The sequence below is a fragment of the Ranitomeya variabilis genome, chromosome 1, assembly GCF_051348905.1.
Source record: "Ranitomeya variabilis isolate aRanVar5 chromosome 1, aRanVar5.hap1, whole genome shotgun sequence".
Lineage (NCBI taxonomy): Eukaryota > Metazoa > Chordata > Amphibia > Anura > Dendrobatidae > Ranitomeya > Ranitomeya variabilis.
Window position 1 is genome coordinate 15,430,662 of NC_135232.1, and position 17,839 is coordinate 15,448,500.

At 44.9% G+C, this 17,839-nt stretch overlaps 2 protein-coding genes across 5 annotated transcripts in view; both read left to right on the forward strand.

Moving 5' to 3' along the window:
* LOC143793515 (uncharacterized) overlaps positions 1 to 7,015 on the forward strand; it is a 185,528-nt gene extending 178,513 nt beyond the window's left edge. For 2 of the 4 annotated variants that reach the window (XM_077280549.1, XM_077280551.1), the window contains 5 exons: positions 829 to 926; positions 1,005 to 1,083; positions 1,183 to 1,280; positions 1,403 to 1,520; positions 4,968 to 6,943. In XM_077280549.1, coding sequence (XP_077136664.1) covers positions 829 to 926; positions 1,005 to 1,083; positions 1,183 to 1,280; positions 1,403 to 1,520; positions 4,968 to 6,610 — 2,036 coding nt within the window. In that variant the 3' untranslated portion in view covers positions 6,611 to 6,943. Of the gene's footprint in view, positions 1 to 828; positions 927 to 1,004; positions 1,084 to 1,182; positions 1,281 to 1,402; positions 1,521 to 4,967 lie in introns of all 4 variants that reach the window. The other 2 variants (XM_077280548.1, XM_077280550.1) reach the window with 2 other exon arrangements.
* LOC143793538 (uncharacterized) overlaps positions 1 to 17,839 on the forward strand; it is a 379,060-nt gene that overhangs the window by 292,222 nt on the left and 68,999 nt on the right. The window lies entirely within an intron of this gene.

A 17,839-nucleotide genomic window follows, 5' to 3' on the forward strand; every position in this document is an offset into this window, starting at 1 on the left:
CTGAATCTGAGGGCGCATTCCACCTGGGCCATGGCATCATCCTGGGCAGAAAGATCAGGAGTATCAATTGACTAGATATGCAAGGCGGCCACATGGTCATTCCCTTCTACCTTTTTCAAACGCTATCGGTTGGACTTGGGGTTCTCCTCAGATCTCACCTTCGTGTTAAGGGTGCAGCATGCTACAGTCCCTCCCTAAGGTAGCTTACATCTCTGTAAATTTCTCGTGGTGCTGTCATGGGAGTCTGAATAAAGCATTAAGTTACTTACCGGTAACTGCATTTTTCGGAGGCCCATGACAGCACCCTTAGTTCCCTCCCTTTTCATGTGGGGGTTGCACTTCCTCCAAAAAAAAAAAAAAAGTTTCACGTTTGCAGTTAAAATAGAATGTTTGTATATAATTGTATATAATGTTTATATATGTGTGCCATTAACCGCGGTAGTCCACTCAGGCTCTGAAATACAACTGATACGTGGGAGAGGTGCCGGTGCCGCCCATTTGTATCTGTAGGTTTCCTGTTCCTGAAGGGCGGTTCCCCTCTCTCGTGGTGCTGTCATGGGCCTCCGAAAAACACCGTTACCGGTAAGTAACTTAATGCTTTTTTCTTTTTTAATAAATTTGCACAAATATCTACATTTCTGTTTTTTTCAGTCAAGATGGGGTGCAGAGTGTACATTAATGAGAAAAAAATTAACTTTGTTGAATTTACCAAATGGCTGCAATGAAACAAAGAGTGAAAAAATGTAAAGGGGTCTGAATACTTTCCGTACCCACTGTATATAGACAGATACACGGCAGGTTATATATTCAGTCTGTGTGTCTCCACAGATGGATCCAGGAGGAGAAATCCACCAGAGAGATGTCCCCGTCCTCTGTATCCCCAGGACAATTCAGAGGAGAATCACAACATCCCGGAGGATCACCAGGTAGATGACACTGAAGCCTCCACAACATCTGACCATGAAGTGATGGGACCTGAGCTCATCTTACATTTTTCGTTTTAGGGTGAAGATCTGATTGATATTAAGGTTGAGGTTATACATGGAGCACAAGAGGCGATCGCAATATGGGCCGATCAGAAGGGTGAGGAGGGGAGACTGTCATGTCTGTTCTATGGTCACCTACTACTACTACTCCATCATCTCATGACACAATCTATTCCGTCACTGTGTTTTTTTACAGATGGATCCAGGAGGAGAAATCCACCAGAAAGATGTCCCCGTCCTCTGTATCCCCTGGACTGTCCAGAGGAGAATCAGAATGTCCTTGAGAAACATCAGGTAGATGATGCTGGGCCCTTAACTGGATCTGTATATTGGGGGTCAGTTCTGATCGAGGTCATACAGGTCATAGATTTTGGTGGTATATTGTATTGTGCTGATTGTTACATCTGATATATCAGGGGGAAGATCTGATTAATATTAAAGTGAAGGATGAGACCGAAGAAGAAGCGATGACGAGGGGGGATCAGCCGTCTGTAAGTGGCAGGAAGGAGGAGATTCCGATAGATGTTTCCACAGGTGTGTAATAATGTCCAGCGCGTGATGATGGCGTGTGATTATAATGATACCTCCCACTGTCTCCTACACTGAGGTCAGCATGTTGGTCTCTCTGCAACCAGGCAGACCGTCCGGTGGCATGAAGAGCCCTATGGTAAGTCAGTAAGTACATGCTATGAAGGTGTGGGTCAGACATACTGCTGTCGTTCCTTTGCTACTCTGGAGGCCATCTTGGATGTAGGAGGATCAGAACACAGGTCTCAGTTAGAGGCAAGCGGAGAACACCAGGTAGGTGACAGTACATGACAAATGTTTAGTCCCTCCTCTGTGCCGGGGTGGAGAATTGCTTTATCGTAAAAGGGATTACGAGTTTGTATGTACAAACAGCTGCAATGGCCACATTTAGAGTTGTTGTTATCTGACAATCATGTTGGTTTCTGAGACCTGGTTCAATTAACATATAAACATGGAGACAAGATGCTGCCCAGAGCAGGCGCCCTTTACCATCCACTTATATCCCCTGTCAGCATGTTATATTTGACCAAATTTTGTAATCTGGATAGATTCACTATAGGTCGAAAAGCATAGGGCCACTCTCATTAATTATTGCATTTTGGTTTCTCTTTCAAGCCCTATTGCATCTCACACTGTATAACATCTATTGTCCCCCCCCCCCCAGTGTATAACATCTATTGTCCCATTGCTGACCCCCCCCCACCCCCGTGTATAACATGCCTCGCCAAACCCCCCAGTGTATAACATCTGGCCCCGTCGCAACACCCTGGTGTATAACAACCATCGCCCCGTTGCCCCCCTCCCCTCAGTATATAACATCCAGACCCTTTGACCACACACTTCCCCGATGTATAGCATCCAGCCCTGTTGTCCCCTCCCCCGCCCATGCATAACAGCCTGCCCTGTAATGCCCCCTGGTATATAACATCCAACCCTGTTGCCTCCTAGTGTATAATAACATGACTCCTGAAATGTGAGGATGAAAAAAAAAATGAATAAAAAAATGGATCTGTAAGGCCTATTATTTGGGAAATGTTTGTCACAAAAATCCACTATAGTTGTACATGAAAGAAGTCACACCAGAGAGAAGCCGTACTCATGTTCACTATGTGGGAAATTCTTTAGAGATTAATTAAGTCTTGTTAGACATGAAAAAGTCACACAAGATCGAAGCTGTAATCATCCTCACTATGGGAAATGTTTTATAAACACATTTCATCATATTAATCTCTTAAAGGGGTTTTCTGATTTGGGAAAACCACTGTCTCTCAGTGAAAACAAAAATCCTGTGCTTTATTCACTCTCCCCTGGTTCAGCGCTGAGTCTCCGTTGCTGCTACCAATGTCTGTTATTTTCTGCAGTGCTGATATCACATTGACAGCGCTGCAGCCTGTAAGGGAGCTCAGTGGTTGTGATCAGCTGATGCCATTTATTCGTGCAGAGCTGCTAATCTCCATTATTGGCTTCAGTTACCTCAATGAGACGTCAGCACTGCGGACAATAACAGACAATAATAATTTTATTTCTATAGCGCCAACATATTCCACAGCACTTTAGATTTTAGAGGCGACTTGTACAGACAATAGACATTACAGCATAACAATAATCACATAAATCAACAGATACCAAGAGGAGTGAGGGCCCTGCTGCTTACAATCTATGAGGATATAGGAGAGACAAAACGTGGATGGTAACAAGTGCTTGTATTGTACGGTCCAGCCATCAATGTAATAAATAGGGTGTTCATGTAATGCTGCATGAACCAGTCACCAACCAACCAGTGTGTGTACGGACACAGAGGGATATTAAGTGCATGGAGGGTGTGAGAACAGATGATACGAGGGTGCTGGTTTTGTAGTGAATTTTGTGTGGGCAAAACATGGATAGTTAGATAAATGTGTTGAGGCGGTAGGCCAGTCTGAAGAAGTGCATTTTTAGGACACGCTTAAAACTGTGGGTGCTCAGGATTAGTCGAATTGCCCTTTGTAGTGCATTTCAAAAAATTGGTGCATCACATGAGAAGTCTTGGAGATGGGAGTGGGTTGTTCGGATTATATTATGGATGTTAATCAGGTCATTAGCAGAATGGAGGGCACGGGTAGGGTGGTAGACTGAGATGAGGGAGGAGATGGGGGGGGGGGTGCTGAAGCATGGAACACTTTGTGGATGAAAGTAATAAGTTTGTATTGAACTCTGTATGGGATGGGTAACCAGGGCAATGACTGGCACAGGGTAGAGGCATCGGTGTAAAGGTTAGTGAGGAATATGATCCTGACTACTGCATTCAGGACAGATAGTCCTGAGGGGAAACTTTAATAAGAGGGAGACCGATTAGTAGAGAGTAGCAATAGTCCAAACGAGAATAAGTAAGAGTAGCAGTATGAGTTTTTGCAGAGTCAAAAGTAAGAAAAGGTCGGATTCTAGAAATGTTTTTGAGGTGCAGATAACAACAAGAGCGAGCCAGTGATCAGATGTAGGGGGTGAATGAAAGATCGGAATCAAGTATGAACTCAAGACAGCAGGCATGTTGCTGGGGAGTAATGGTAGAACCACACAAGGAAATGGCAATATCGTGCATGGGTAGGTTAGTGGAGGAGGTAACACAAGGTGTTTTTGACAGTTTCAGATGTAAGGAGGACATGATGTTAGAGACATTAGAACGACAATCACTGGTATTTTGTAATAATCACTGAGGCGGGACCCAGTCTCCCTGAGTGACTGAGATGTGTGCAGAGCTTCATCGCACGTCACAGCCCAGCATCGCAATGAAACTCCACCCACAGCTGTCACTGAAGGAGACTCGGTCCCGCCTCGCTGATGCCGGTCCAGCTTCCAATTCCGGAAGTTGTCGTGACATCACTGGACATCAGAGTCAGCTGCATCTGGGGGTCACGTAATGGAGATGAGTGTACAGTGATAGTGCCGCTCACAGGCACATTTGGAAACGCAAGGTATTTGAAGAAAGCCTTATTTCCAATGTTTAAATTGATTTGCCCACTACACATTGTAGTGGACAACCTCTAAGGTTGTGATGTCATTATGGATTGTATAAATGAAGGCATGTATTACTACTCAGTTTGTATTAGTCCGATGAAGGAGCTGGACAGACTCCATGACACGTAGCTTAATAAATTAATTTTAATAAGATAAGAAAACTCTCCCTACATCCTTGGCAGCGCTTTCGGAAGCCCACTTTTTACTTATATTTTTATCCTGATTCTTTCAATGTGGACAATCAGGCGGCACCACTACAGCCATGGAGGATCAATCATGTTAATACCAGGGTTGTGCCTGGAGCTGCACAACTAATCCAGGGGAGTAGTAGTCACTCACCTTAACCTAATATCTGCTGATTCACACAAAGGGCGCTTTTTATTTTTATAAAGTAAATTTAGAAATCCCTTCTGTAGTGTAGAAAACAATTCACATCCAATCTATCCTTCATTCTTATAGGAAATCCTTGTGAGAACAATGGATTATCACTAAATTGTAAAGAAGATGATATCAGAAAGCACTCTAATGGAGAAAACCTCATTACCCTTCATGGACCTCCTGGACTTCACAGTACTTCACTTTCTTATAATCCTCCTAATCATGAGGAACCCTCTCCTGAGCAATCTCGTATTGTTACCACAATTCCAGGTGACAAAGTGGATTCAAGATTTCAGTGTGATAAGCATCTCCCTAAAAGCTCAGATTTTTTAACACAAAGAAAGCGTAAAGGAAAAAAGCTATACTCCTGTTCAGAATGTATGAAATGCTTTCCAAATAAATCAAAACTTATTAGACAAGAGAGAATTCACACAGGAGAAAAGCCATTTTCATGTTTGGAATGTGGGAAATCCTACACAGAGACACTGAGTCTTATTAGACATCAGAGAATTCATACAGCCATGACTCCATATCCACGTTTAGAATGTGGGAAATGCTTAACAGATGAATCAAAATTTGTTAGACATCAGAGAATTCACACAGGACAGAAGCCATTTACATGTTCGGAATGTGGAAAATGCTTTACAGAGAAAAGGTATCTTACTAAACATCAGAGAATTCATACAGGAGAGAAACCATTTTCATGTTTGGAATGTATGAAGGCCTTCACAAATAAAAGTGATCTTGTTAAACATCAGAGAACTCATACAGGAGAGAAGCCATTTTCATGTTTGGAATGTGGGAAGTCCTTCACAGATCAATGGAATCTTATCATACATCAGAGAATTCATACAGGAGAGAAGCCATTTTCATGTTCGGAATGTGGAAAATGCTTTACAAATAAAGTGAAACTTAATAAACATCAGAGAATTCATACAGGAGAGAAGCCATTTTCATGTTCGGAGTGTGGGAAGTCTTTCCCATTTAATGACTATCTTATTAGACATCAGAGAATTCATACAGGAGAGAAGCCATATTCATGTTTGGAATGTGGGAAGTCCTTCACAGATCAATGGAATCTTATTATACATCAGAGAATTCATACAGGAGAGAAGCCATTTTCATGTTCGGAATGTGGAAAATGCTTTACAGATAAAAGGTATCTTACTAAACATCAGAGAATTCATACAGGAGAGAAACCATTTTCATGTTTGGAATGTATGAAGGCCTTCACAAATAAAAGTGATCTTGTTAAACATCAGAGAACTCATACAGGAGAGAAGCCATTTTCATGTTTGGAATGTGGGAAGTCCTTCACAGATCAATGGAATCTTATCATACATCAGAGAATTCATACAGGAGAGAAGCCATTTTCATGTTCGGAATGTGGAAAATGCTTTACAAATAAAGTGAAACTTAATAAACATCAGAGAATTCATACAGGAGAGAAGCCATTTTCATGTTCGGAGTGTGGAAAGTCTTTCCCATTTAATGACTATCTTATTAGACATCAGAGAATTCATACAGGAGAGAAGCCATATTCATGTTTGGAATGTGGAAAATGCTTTACAGATAAAGGGAATCTTATTAGACATCAGAAAATTCATACAGGAGAGAAGCCGTATTCATGTTCACAATGTGGGAAATGTTTTACAGATAATTCAAGTCTTGTTAAACATCAAATAACTCACAAAGGGAAGAAACCGTTTTCATGTTTCCAATGAGGAAAATGCTTTACAGGTAAATCGCCACTTAATAAACATCAGAGAATTCACACAAGAGAAAACCTGTATTCATGTTCATGCTGTAAAAAATGCTTTACAGATAAATCAACTCTTTTTACACAGGAGAGATGCCGTATTCATGTTCACTGTGTGGGAAATCTTTTGTAAATAAATCAAATCTTGTTAGACATGACTTAAGACATACAGGAAATAAATTGTAATTATGTTAACTGAGTTTTATAAATTTTAATAAACATTGCTCAGAATAAATGAGTACACCCCTTTTGATAAGTAAGATTTTATCAATAGCTCACTGAGCACAAGAATAAAATTTTGGCAACAAGGAGTTTCATAGAACATTTTTTAACCCCTTACCGACATGGTAATACGTCCATGCATGCTGGTACTTATTGACGCAGGACAGATTATTACGTCCAGGCGATCGTGCGTCGGGTGATTCTGACAGCTGGCACTAAGTGCCAGGATCGGTCCCACACTGCTCCCGGGACTTTAACCCCTTAAATGCTGCGATCGAACTCGATCGCTGCATTCCGGGAGCTGGCAGAGGGACAACGGCCCCTCTGCCCTTGGATCGGAGACCACGCTGTGTGATGGGCCACCAGAGCTAGGAAAGTTGCTTGATCATGCGTAGTGCATGATCAGCAACTTTCTGTCAGAGCAGAGCTGACAGTTTGCATAGCATGGGGATGCTACTGCATCCCCATGCTATGTAAGCTATCAGCCTGCAAAAAGTGATGGTCCCATAGTGGGTCAAAGAAAAAAAAAAGTAAAATGTTTTTCAAATAATTGTAAAATATTTACAAAAAAATCAAAAGATAACACTGGGGAACAATTTGAAAAAAAATTTCTGTTGAGTTAGGTTTTTGAGCTGATTTATACTAAAATTGGCATGCTGATTCCAAAAATGTAGTCAGTTTTTTTCTAGCACGTCAAGTTTTTCCTCCACATCTTAGGCTACTTTCACACTAGCGTTAACTGCAATACGTCGCAAATGCGTCGTTTTGCCGAAAATACGCATCCAGCAAAAGTTCTTGCTGGATACGTTTTTTCGTCATAGACTAACATTAGCGACGCATTTGCGACGCATTGCCAAACGTCGCGTCCGTTTTGCGACGCTTGGGCGTGTGGTAGCGGACCGTCGGGAGAAAAAAACGTTACATGTAACGTTTTTTGCTCCCGACGGTCCGCTTTTTCCGACCGCGCATGCGCGGCCGGAACTCCGCCCCCACCTCCCCGCACTTCCCCGCACCTCACAATGGGGCAGCGGATGCGTGGGAAAAATGCATCCGCTGCCCCCGTTGTGCGGCGGAGACCACGCTAGCGTCGGGAACGTCGGCCCGACGCACAGCGACGGGTTGTTTCCGACGCTAGTGTGAAAGTAGCCTTACCTGCCAGAGAAGCACAATTGCACTGATATCTGTAATAAGACTTGTTATCTGATTAAAACTTTCCGGAAAATCTTGGTGCTGTTAGCGATGAGCAAGGTGAACGATTTCACCAAGATTTGAAGGTTATGGAAGACCGTTACCAGGGTAGATGGGATGTACATATGATGGCTGACTATTGCTGGAGCATCAAACGTGATTGTCCTCAAGTTAAACACTCCAGAAAAAGCTATAAATGTACATTTTTACCTTAAATACTTGCGCATATATATATATATATATATATATATATATATATATATATATATATATATATATATATATATATATATATCCTTTGTAAAAAACATGATAGTGTTAAAAAACATATTTGTCATGCCTATTTCTTATATATTTCATTTTTTGTTCATATTTGTACTAGAAGAAAAAAAAAACACTTTTTAGGTACAGTAGTTTACATATTTTTGAGAAGACAAAAATCCTATAGTTCAAAAACTTGACGTGATAGAGAAAAACTGAGATCATTTCTGGATTCAGCATCCAAAAATTAATTAAGAACAGTTGTCTGACCTAACTCTTAAAAAATTGTGTTCCCCAGTGTAATGTATCCATAAATATACTACCGTTCAAAAGTTTAGGGTCGCTTAGAAATTTCCTTATTGTTGAAAGAAAAGCCGTTTTTTCCAATGAAGCTAACATTACATGATTCAGAAATACACTCTATGCATTGTTAATGTGGTAAATGACTATTCCAGCTGCAAACGTCTGGTTTGTAATGCAATATATTCATAGGTGTATAGAGGCCCATTTCCAACAACCATCACTCCAGTATTCTTATTGTACTTTTTGTTTGCTAACTGTGTAAGAAGGCTAATGGATGGTTAGAATGAAAACCCTTGTGCAAGTATGTTAGCACAGCTGAAAACAGTTTGGCTGATTAGAGAACCTATAAACCTGGCCTTCCTTTGATCTAGTTCAGAATCTGGGGCATTACATTTGTTGGTTCCATTAAACTCTCAAAATGACCAGAAAAAAAGAACTTTCATGTGAAACTCGACAGTCTATTCTTGTTCTTAGAAATTAAGGCTATTCTATGCCAGAAATTGCCAAGAAACAGTTTTTTTTACAGAAAAAGATTTCCTACAACAGTGTGTACTACTCCCTTCAGAGGAGAGCACAAACAGGCTCTAACCAGAGTAGAAAGAGAAGTGGGAGGCCTCGCTGCACAATTGAGCACCAAGACAAGTACATTAGAGTCTGTAGTTTGAGAAATTGACGCCTCACAGGTCCTCAACTGGAAGCTTCATTAAAATGTACACGCCAAACGCCAGTGTCAAAGTCTACAGTGAAGATGCGACTCCGGGTTGCTGGCCTTCAGGGCAGAGTGGCAAAGAAAAAGCCATATCTGAGACTGGCTAATAAAAGGAAAAGATTACTATGGGCAGAAGAACACAGACATTGGACAGAGGAAGATTGGAAAAAAGTGTTATGGACAGACGAATCCAAGTTTGAGGTGTTTGGATCACACAGAACATTTGTGAGATGCAGAACAACTGAAAAGATGCTGGAAGAGTGTTGTCATGCGGGTACTGGGTAGACTACAGCTGATTACCCGGGCCCCTGCGATATCCCTCAGACTGTCTGTCCCTCTCCCAGAATTTACATTGATGGTTTGCTTGTCTGGGCCGCCAGGCCTGACCCTGACTCCTGTTTCAGTCCTATGCTGAAACCTGCACCCGCCACCCAGTGATTAGACCACACACCAACCCCTACAGAAAGCACAGGTAGGGAAAACTAAAAAGGCACCACGCCGCAGACACACAGGAAAATACTATACTGTGCACAGGGCAAAACAAATACAAATATAGGAAGGAGAAATATGACAAAGGATAATACACCACCAGATACGATAATATTTCTCCTAGACCACCACTCCAGACCGAGATCACCAGGCACAAGACACAAGCTATAATCGGCGATGCCCAAAGTCCAGAATGACTATTTAAAGGCCACGGGCGTGACCCAGCCTCCAACCTGATTACCAGCTAGATTAACCCCGAACAACCTGGATAAAGTAGCCGGCGCCACTGAGCGTATAGTGGACGAATGTGGAATTACCGCTGTCTGTCGGACGCCCTCGTGTGAATAATGTCCGACATGACAGTACCCCGCCTTCTACGAGGGACCCCAGGGCCCTCACGACTTACAGGACCCGGCTTGTCCGGATGGCAGCGGTGAAACATACTGACCAGCCGGTCCGCATGTATGTCCGAAGCTGGTACCCAAGACCTCTCCTCCGGCCCATAACCACACCAGTGTACCAGGTACTGTAATGTGCGGCGCACTATACGAGAGTCAATCACCTTGGAGACTTCAAACTCGAAATTGCCATCCACCAAGACTGGAGGTGGCATAGGCGCCGCATCCACAGAGCCCACCACCTTCTTTAAAAGAGATCTGTGAAACACGTTGTGTATCTTATATACCGTAGGAAGCTCCAATCGGAAGGCTACCGGGTTAATGATGGCGGCGACCCTAAATAGACCAATTAACCTTGGACCCAATTTCAGGGATGGTACTTTGAGTCTTATGTTTTTTGTGGACAACCACACCCAGTCACCCACACTCAGGTCCGGACCTGGCACACGTCTGTCAGCCACCTTGTACCTTGCACCCACGCTCAGCAAGCACCGTCTCACTCTCCTCCAAATGGATGACAGTTGTGCTCCTAGCTGGTCCTCCTCCAGAACGCCAGCAGAGCCACCCTGACGCAGAGTACAACATTGAGGATGGTGCCTGTAAACACAAAAGAACGGGGACTCCCCAGACGATTCCTGGCGGTGATTATTGATGGCAAACTGAGCCAAAAGAAGGAACTTCGACCACTCCTCCTGATTGTCAGAAACAAAGCAGCGTAAGTACTGCTCCAGATTCTGGTTCATACGCTCGGTCTGACCATTTGACTGAGGATGAAACGCCGAAGAATGCGACAACTTGATCCCCAGCCGTGCGCAAAATGCTTTCCAAAACTTTGCCACAAACTGACTACCCCTATCAGACACTGTCAGACGGGACCCCGTGAAGTCTGACTACCTCCTGTGTTGTGAATTCTGCTCTTGGGCTCCCTCCGGTGGTTGTTAGTGGTAGTGCAGTTGTCTTGGGGTTGAAATCCGGGCAGGTGTTTCTGCTGATTGCAGCTCTACTAGGTATTTAGGTTTGCAGGACCCATTACTCCTGGCCAGTTGTCCATTGTTCTTGGAGGGATTGCATCTCTCTCTGGTTCCTCATGCTCTGCTGTCAATTCAGCTATGATAAGTGTCTGGTTTTTTGTCTCTGTGCACACATGCAGTGTGCTTTGTAATTCAGTGCAATTCATTATGTTTTTGTCCAGCTTAGACTTTGTTTGGATTTTTCAGTCATGCTGGATTCTCAGGAGTTGCAGATATACTTGCTATGTCTTTAGTTAGATGTAGTATATTTGTATTTTCTGCTGTGGATATTTTTAGGATTTTAATACTGACCGCTTAGAATTCTGTCCTATCCTTTTTATTTAGCTAGAAGTGCCTCTTTTGCTAAATTCTGTTTTTCTGCCTGCGTGTCTTTCCTCTTATACTCACAGTCAATATTTGTGGGGGGCTGCCTATCCTTTGGGGCTCTGCTCTGAGGCAAGATAGAATTCCCATTTCCACCTATAGGGGTATTTAGTCCTCCGGCTGTGTCGAGGTGTCTAGGACGGGTTAGGCACACCCCACGGCTACTTCTAGTTGCGGTGTCAGTTTAGGGTTTGCGGTCAGTACAGATACCACTTACTCCTGAGAAAGTCTCTCATGCGGCTCCTAGGTCACCGGATCATAACACTCCTGCACAAATACCTGAGCCAGAGTCTTCTGCGACATCTTTGAGAATCGATCAACAACCACCAAGATGACCGTGTTCCCAGCTGAGGAGGGCAGGTCTGTAATAAAATCCATGGAGATCTCTGTCCATGGCCTACTGGGAACCCCTAGAGGATGTAATGAGCCAGCCGGACGGGAGCGGGACGTCTTAGCCCTAGCACACGTGGTACATGCTGATACATACGAGACCACGTCCTGTCGGATTTTGGGCCACCAAAACCGACGCGACACCAACTCAAAGGTACCCTTAACCCCTGGATGTCCAGCCAGAACAGCATCATGATGCTCACCCAACACCTTTAGACGAAGATGGAGCGGTACAAATGATTTGTTAATGGGAAGCTCTGGTGGTACTTCCTCCTGAGCCTCGGCAATCTCAGCCTCAACTTCTGTCGTGAGAGCCGAGACCACTACACCCTTTTGGAGGATAGGTACCAGATCTTCCCAAGGTTCTCTCCCCAGAAAACACCTAGACAAAGCATCTGCCTTAGTGTTCTTAGACCCTGGTCGGTACGTAACAAAAAAGTTGAATCGCGTGAAAAACAATGCCCAGCGAGCCTGCCTGGGGGACAGACGCTTGGCTGACTCCAAATAAAGCAGATTTTTATGGTCGGTGATAACTGTAACCTGGTGGACCGACCCCTCCAAGAAGTGTCGCCATTCCTCAAAAGCCAACTTGATAGCCAACAACTCCCTGTTGCCGATATCGCAGTTACGTTCGGCGGGCGACAGTTTCTTGGAAAAGTAGGCGCATGGACGCAACTCGCCCAAGGATGAGCCTTGTGACAGCACCGCCCCCACTCCAACTTCAGACGCATCAACTTCCACGGTTAACGGTTTTGATACGTCCGGTTGCACCAGAATGGGGGCCGAAGCAAAACTGTTCTTCAGAAATTCGAATGCGCGCACAGCAACCTCAGACCAGGCGGAGAAATTGGTACCCTTTTTCGTCATGTCAGTAAGCGGTTTATCAATGGTAGAAAAATCTTTGATAAATTTTCTATAATAATTAGAAAATCCAAGGAACCGCTGGAGTGCTTTTAGGTTATAAGGCCGTTCCCAATGCAGCACCGCTTGTACGTTAGCGGCGTCCATTTTAGACCCTGAAGCAGACACAATATAACCCAAAAAAGGCAACTCCTGAACCGAAAAAACACATTTCTCCAGTTTTGCATAGAGCTTATTTTCTCTGAGTAGCTGTAACACCTGCCTCACATGCTCTAAATGAGTATCACGGTCGCATGAATAAATGAGAATGTCGTCAAGGTACACAATAACGAATTTCCCCAGTACATGCGAGAACACATCATTTATGAAATGTTGAAATATAGCAGGCGCGTTTGTCAACCCAAATGGCATCACCAAATTTTCAAAATGACCCTCAGGAGTATTAAAAGCCGTCTTCCACTCATCACCTTGACGGACTCTTATGAGATTGTACGCCCCCCTGAGGTCAAGCTTGGAAAACCACTTGGCACCAGCCACCTGATTTAACAAATCAGGTATCAGTGGCATAGGGTATGGATCACGAACCGTAATCTGGTTTAGCTCCCTGAAATCCAGACACGGGCGTAGTCCGCCATCTTTCTTCTTAACGAAGAAGAACCCCGCTGCCACCGGCGAGGACGAAGACCTGATGTGCCCTTTGCTCAAACTATCAGCAATGTAGTCTTTTAACGCTTGCCTCTCAGGACCAGAGATGTTAAACATCCTAGCTTTTGGCAATTTGGCCCCTGGTTTAAACCTAATAGAACAGTCATAGGGTCTATGTGGTGGCAATTCTGAACAACCCTTCTCAGAGAACACATCTGCGAAATCCAACAGTGACTCAGGAATGCTAGGAATCACAGCAGACACACATGTGGCCAGGCAATTTTCCTGGCAGAATCCGCTCCACTGAATTATGTCCCGAGTTTTCCAGTCAATCACCGGGTTGTGCATAGACTACCATGGAAAACCCAGAACCATTTGTGCAGGAAGGTTACTGAGCACCCTACATGTAACTTGCTCAGAATGTAAGACCCAAATGTGGAGTTTAATCTCAGCCACAAACTCAGTAATCTCCCCCTGAGGGAGTGGAGTAGCATTGATGGTGACCACCCGGATAGGATGAGGCAGTTTTTCGACCGTGAACCCGGCCGTGTGCGCAAACTCCTCATCAATGAGATTAGTGGCCGACCCACTATCCACAAAAACAGTGATTGGCAGCTCTCTGCCAGCGACCATAACTCTGGCAGGAAGCATACATTGAGAGACCACCATGGAGGATATGCATAAGCTCAGATTGGTCTCCTCCACACCCTCTGAGCTTAGTAGTTTTCCGCCGTTGCGCTTTTCTTAGGAAACAGGGGACAAGCATTAACATAATGCCCTTTTTACCACAGCAAAAACAGGCTCCCTGCTTCCTGAGCGAGGGGACTTGATGTGACACCCCTGCGATTTGCATAGGCTCCGTGGGCTCACCTGCAGCAACCTCTTGCGCACCTACGCCCTCCCCCATAGGCGGCGTCTCTTGCACCCGACGCAAACGGCGATCAATGCGGACAACAAGACTCATGGCAGACTCTAAAGAAGCAGGAGTCTCATACATCAGGAGGGCTTGTTTATCCCTTCTCGACACCCCATGTACAAACTGACTCCACAGCGCCGGGTCATTCCATTGTGTGTCCACCGCTCAGCGGCAAAATTCAGAACAGTAATCCTCCGCAATTCGCTCCCCCTGGCGGAGAGCGCGTATTTTAGATTCGGCTAGAGCCAATCTGTCAGGATCATCATATATGAGTCCAAGAGCAGAAAAAAAAAAAACTCCACTGAGTTAAATGCAGCTGAATCAGATGGTAATGAAAATGCCCATGCTTGGGGGTCTCTGTTCAGTAATGACAATACCAAGCCCACACGCTGAGCCTCATTACCTGAGGAAACCGGGCGCATACGAAAATATAATTTGCAAGCTTCACGAAAAACAATAAATTTACTGCGTTCCCCAGCAAACCTCTCAGGTACAGGAATCTTTGGCTCTGCAACTCTACCTGCATTTTCAGCTTGCACATTAGATACAACAAGACCCTGTTGCTGAACTGCCCCCTTCAACTCAGTGACCTGTAAAGACAGCGCCTCCAACTGGGGGGTTATGGAAGCCATGGGATCCATGGCATCCAAAATTAATTTGGTCCGATTATAATGTCATGCGGGTACTGGGTAGACTACGGCTGATTACCCGGGCCCCTGTGATATCCCTCAGACTAGGGAAAACCCTGTCTGTCCCTCTCCCAGAATTTACACTGATGGTGTGCTTGTCTGGGCCGCCAGGCCTGACCCTGACTCCTGTTTCAGTCCTATGCTGAAACCTCCACCCGCCACCCAGTGATTAGACCACACACCAACCCCTACAGAAAGCACAGGCAGGGAAAACTAAAAACGCACCACGCTGCAGACACACAGGAAAATACTATACTGTGCACAGGGCAAAACAAATACAAATATAGGAAGGAGAAATATGACAAAGGATAATACACCACCAGATACGATAATATTTCTCCTAGACCACCACTCCAGACCGAGATCACCAGGCACAAGACACATGCTATAATCGGCGACGCCCAAAGTCCAGAATGACTATTTAAAGGCCACGGGCGTGACCCAGCCTCCAACCTTATTACCAGCTAGATTAACCCCGAACAACCTGGATAAAGTCTAGCCGGCGCCACTGAGCGTATAGTGGACGAATGTGGAATTACCGCTGTCTGTCAGACGCCCTCGTGTGAATAAAGTCCGACATGACAAGTGTCTGATGCCATCTGTCAAGCATGGTGGAGGTAATGTGATGGTCTGGGGTTGCTTTGATTCTGGTAAAGTTTTAGCAGTTTTTGCAACGCCATGCCATACCCTGTGACAGCACTTGATTGGAGCCAATTTCATCCTACAACAGGACAATGACCCAAAGCACACCTCCAAATTATGCAAGAACTATTTAGGGAAGAAGCGGGCAGCTGGTATTCTATCTGTAATGGATATCTATGCAGGCCCGATGCTATCGCATTGGGAGGGCGGTAATGTCACAACGGGGGCAGGTATGTGGCGCTGTTGTTGCCTAATGGCATCCTGTGATAATCTAATGTCTTTTGCATCAGGGGACTCATGTGCTTGACGCCTACGCTTATATGCATTGTTTGAGTTCCAGCGATGCTGTTGCTCTTCAAGAGTCTCATTTGCCCTTTGTTGTCTTCAACGTTGTGCCTTTGCTGCTTTCCTTTCTTTGTCATTGGCGTACTTTTTAGGAGAAGCTATGTTGGCATTGATATTTGCTTTTTAAACGGGTTTTCCCACTAACAAAAGTTAATTTTAAAAATTGTTTGACTGTGTCCCGAACATACCATAGTTCCTGGGCAGGGGAGGGAGCAAAAGAGAATACTGACATTACAGCAGGAGATCGCAGAGGATACATTTTGTGAGGTTAAATATTTTTTTAAAACAGTGAAATATTTTACCTCACAATATGGATCCACTGTGATCCCCTCCTGTAATGTCAGTATTGTCTTTCGCTTCCTCCCCTGTCCAGGAGATGTGGTACATGGTCAGACACACTCACCCCTATGTCTGACCATGTACAGAACATACCACAGTTCCTGGGCAGGGGAGGACGCAAAAGACAATACTGACATTACAGCAGGAGATCGCAGAGGATACATTTTGTGAGGTAAAATATTTTTTAAAAACAGTGAAATATTTTACCTGACAAAATGAATCCACTGTGATCCCCTACTGTAATGTTAGTATTATCTTTTGCTTCCTCCCCTGCCCAGGAGATGTGGTATGCTGTAGGGATTCGGAGAAGAATCCGAGAGTGGACCCTCTGGGTCGTGACTCTAAAGCCCCCGAGGACGAGCGGACCAGATGGAACCACCCCCTATACAGGGAGTGTTAGGAGCAGGTCCAAGGGGGAATGGAGACACAACAGCTAGAGCCAAAGGGATGACTAAAACAAAAAAAGGAGACAGTAACCAGGCTAAAGGGAACTGGAACAGACTCGGGAAGATATATGTACTAGGAGACACAGGAGAGGGACACGGGAAACCACGAGGCTGCAAAAGAAACAAAAAGAAAGAACTGAAGAACTGGGCTATAAACAGGAGGGAATGAGAAACGGAAAACTGTCACAGGACTGGGAAAGGGCAGATAAAGCGGAGACACTCAGTGGACTGGAACACAGGACTGGCACGGCGGAGACACTGGGCGGACAAAGCTGGAACGCAGAGCAGACACGGCAGGAACAAAGGGAAAACACTGCGGAGACACAGAGTAGACAAAGCTGAAGCGCAGGGAAGACACAGTGGAGACAAAGGGCAACAGGCGTAGGGAATAGTACTGGGACTAGGGAGCCTAGGGCACAGGAAATGCTGACTAAAGTCCAGAGAATCTTACAAAGCAAAGGCGTCTTATCTGGGAAGACGCCGGGAAGAAATACTCGATGGGCACCACCATGTTGGGGCGGAGCCATCGGGTCGCGACCTCCCAGGAGACTCAGCGGCGCAGGAGACGCGACTGCGCATGCGCGAAGGAACCTGGCGCCGCGATCCAGCGAAGGAATAAGCAGAACGGCATGGGACAGAGTCGCGAGCGCTCCGAGGGATAGGACAGGGCAGGTAAGTATGTGGGGTCGTAACATACGCTCCTTACATGGTCAGACAGTCAATTTTTAAAATGAAGTTTCGTTCGTGGGAAAACCCCTTTAATGTGACCAGCTTCCTCTGCCTGTAGACACATTGCGCATCTGCCGTCGGGATCAGCCGAATGATTCACTGCACCTGCGCGTAATTTGTAAATCAGACCGCCGCCATCTTTGTGCAGACAGATAGCGGCGGTCACTTTAAAACTGCGCATGCGCTCCTCCTGTACAAAGATGGCGCAGTCAGTGAATCATTCGGCTG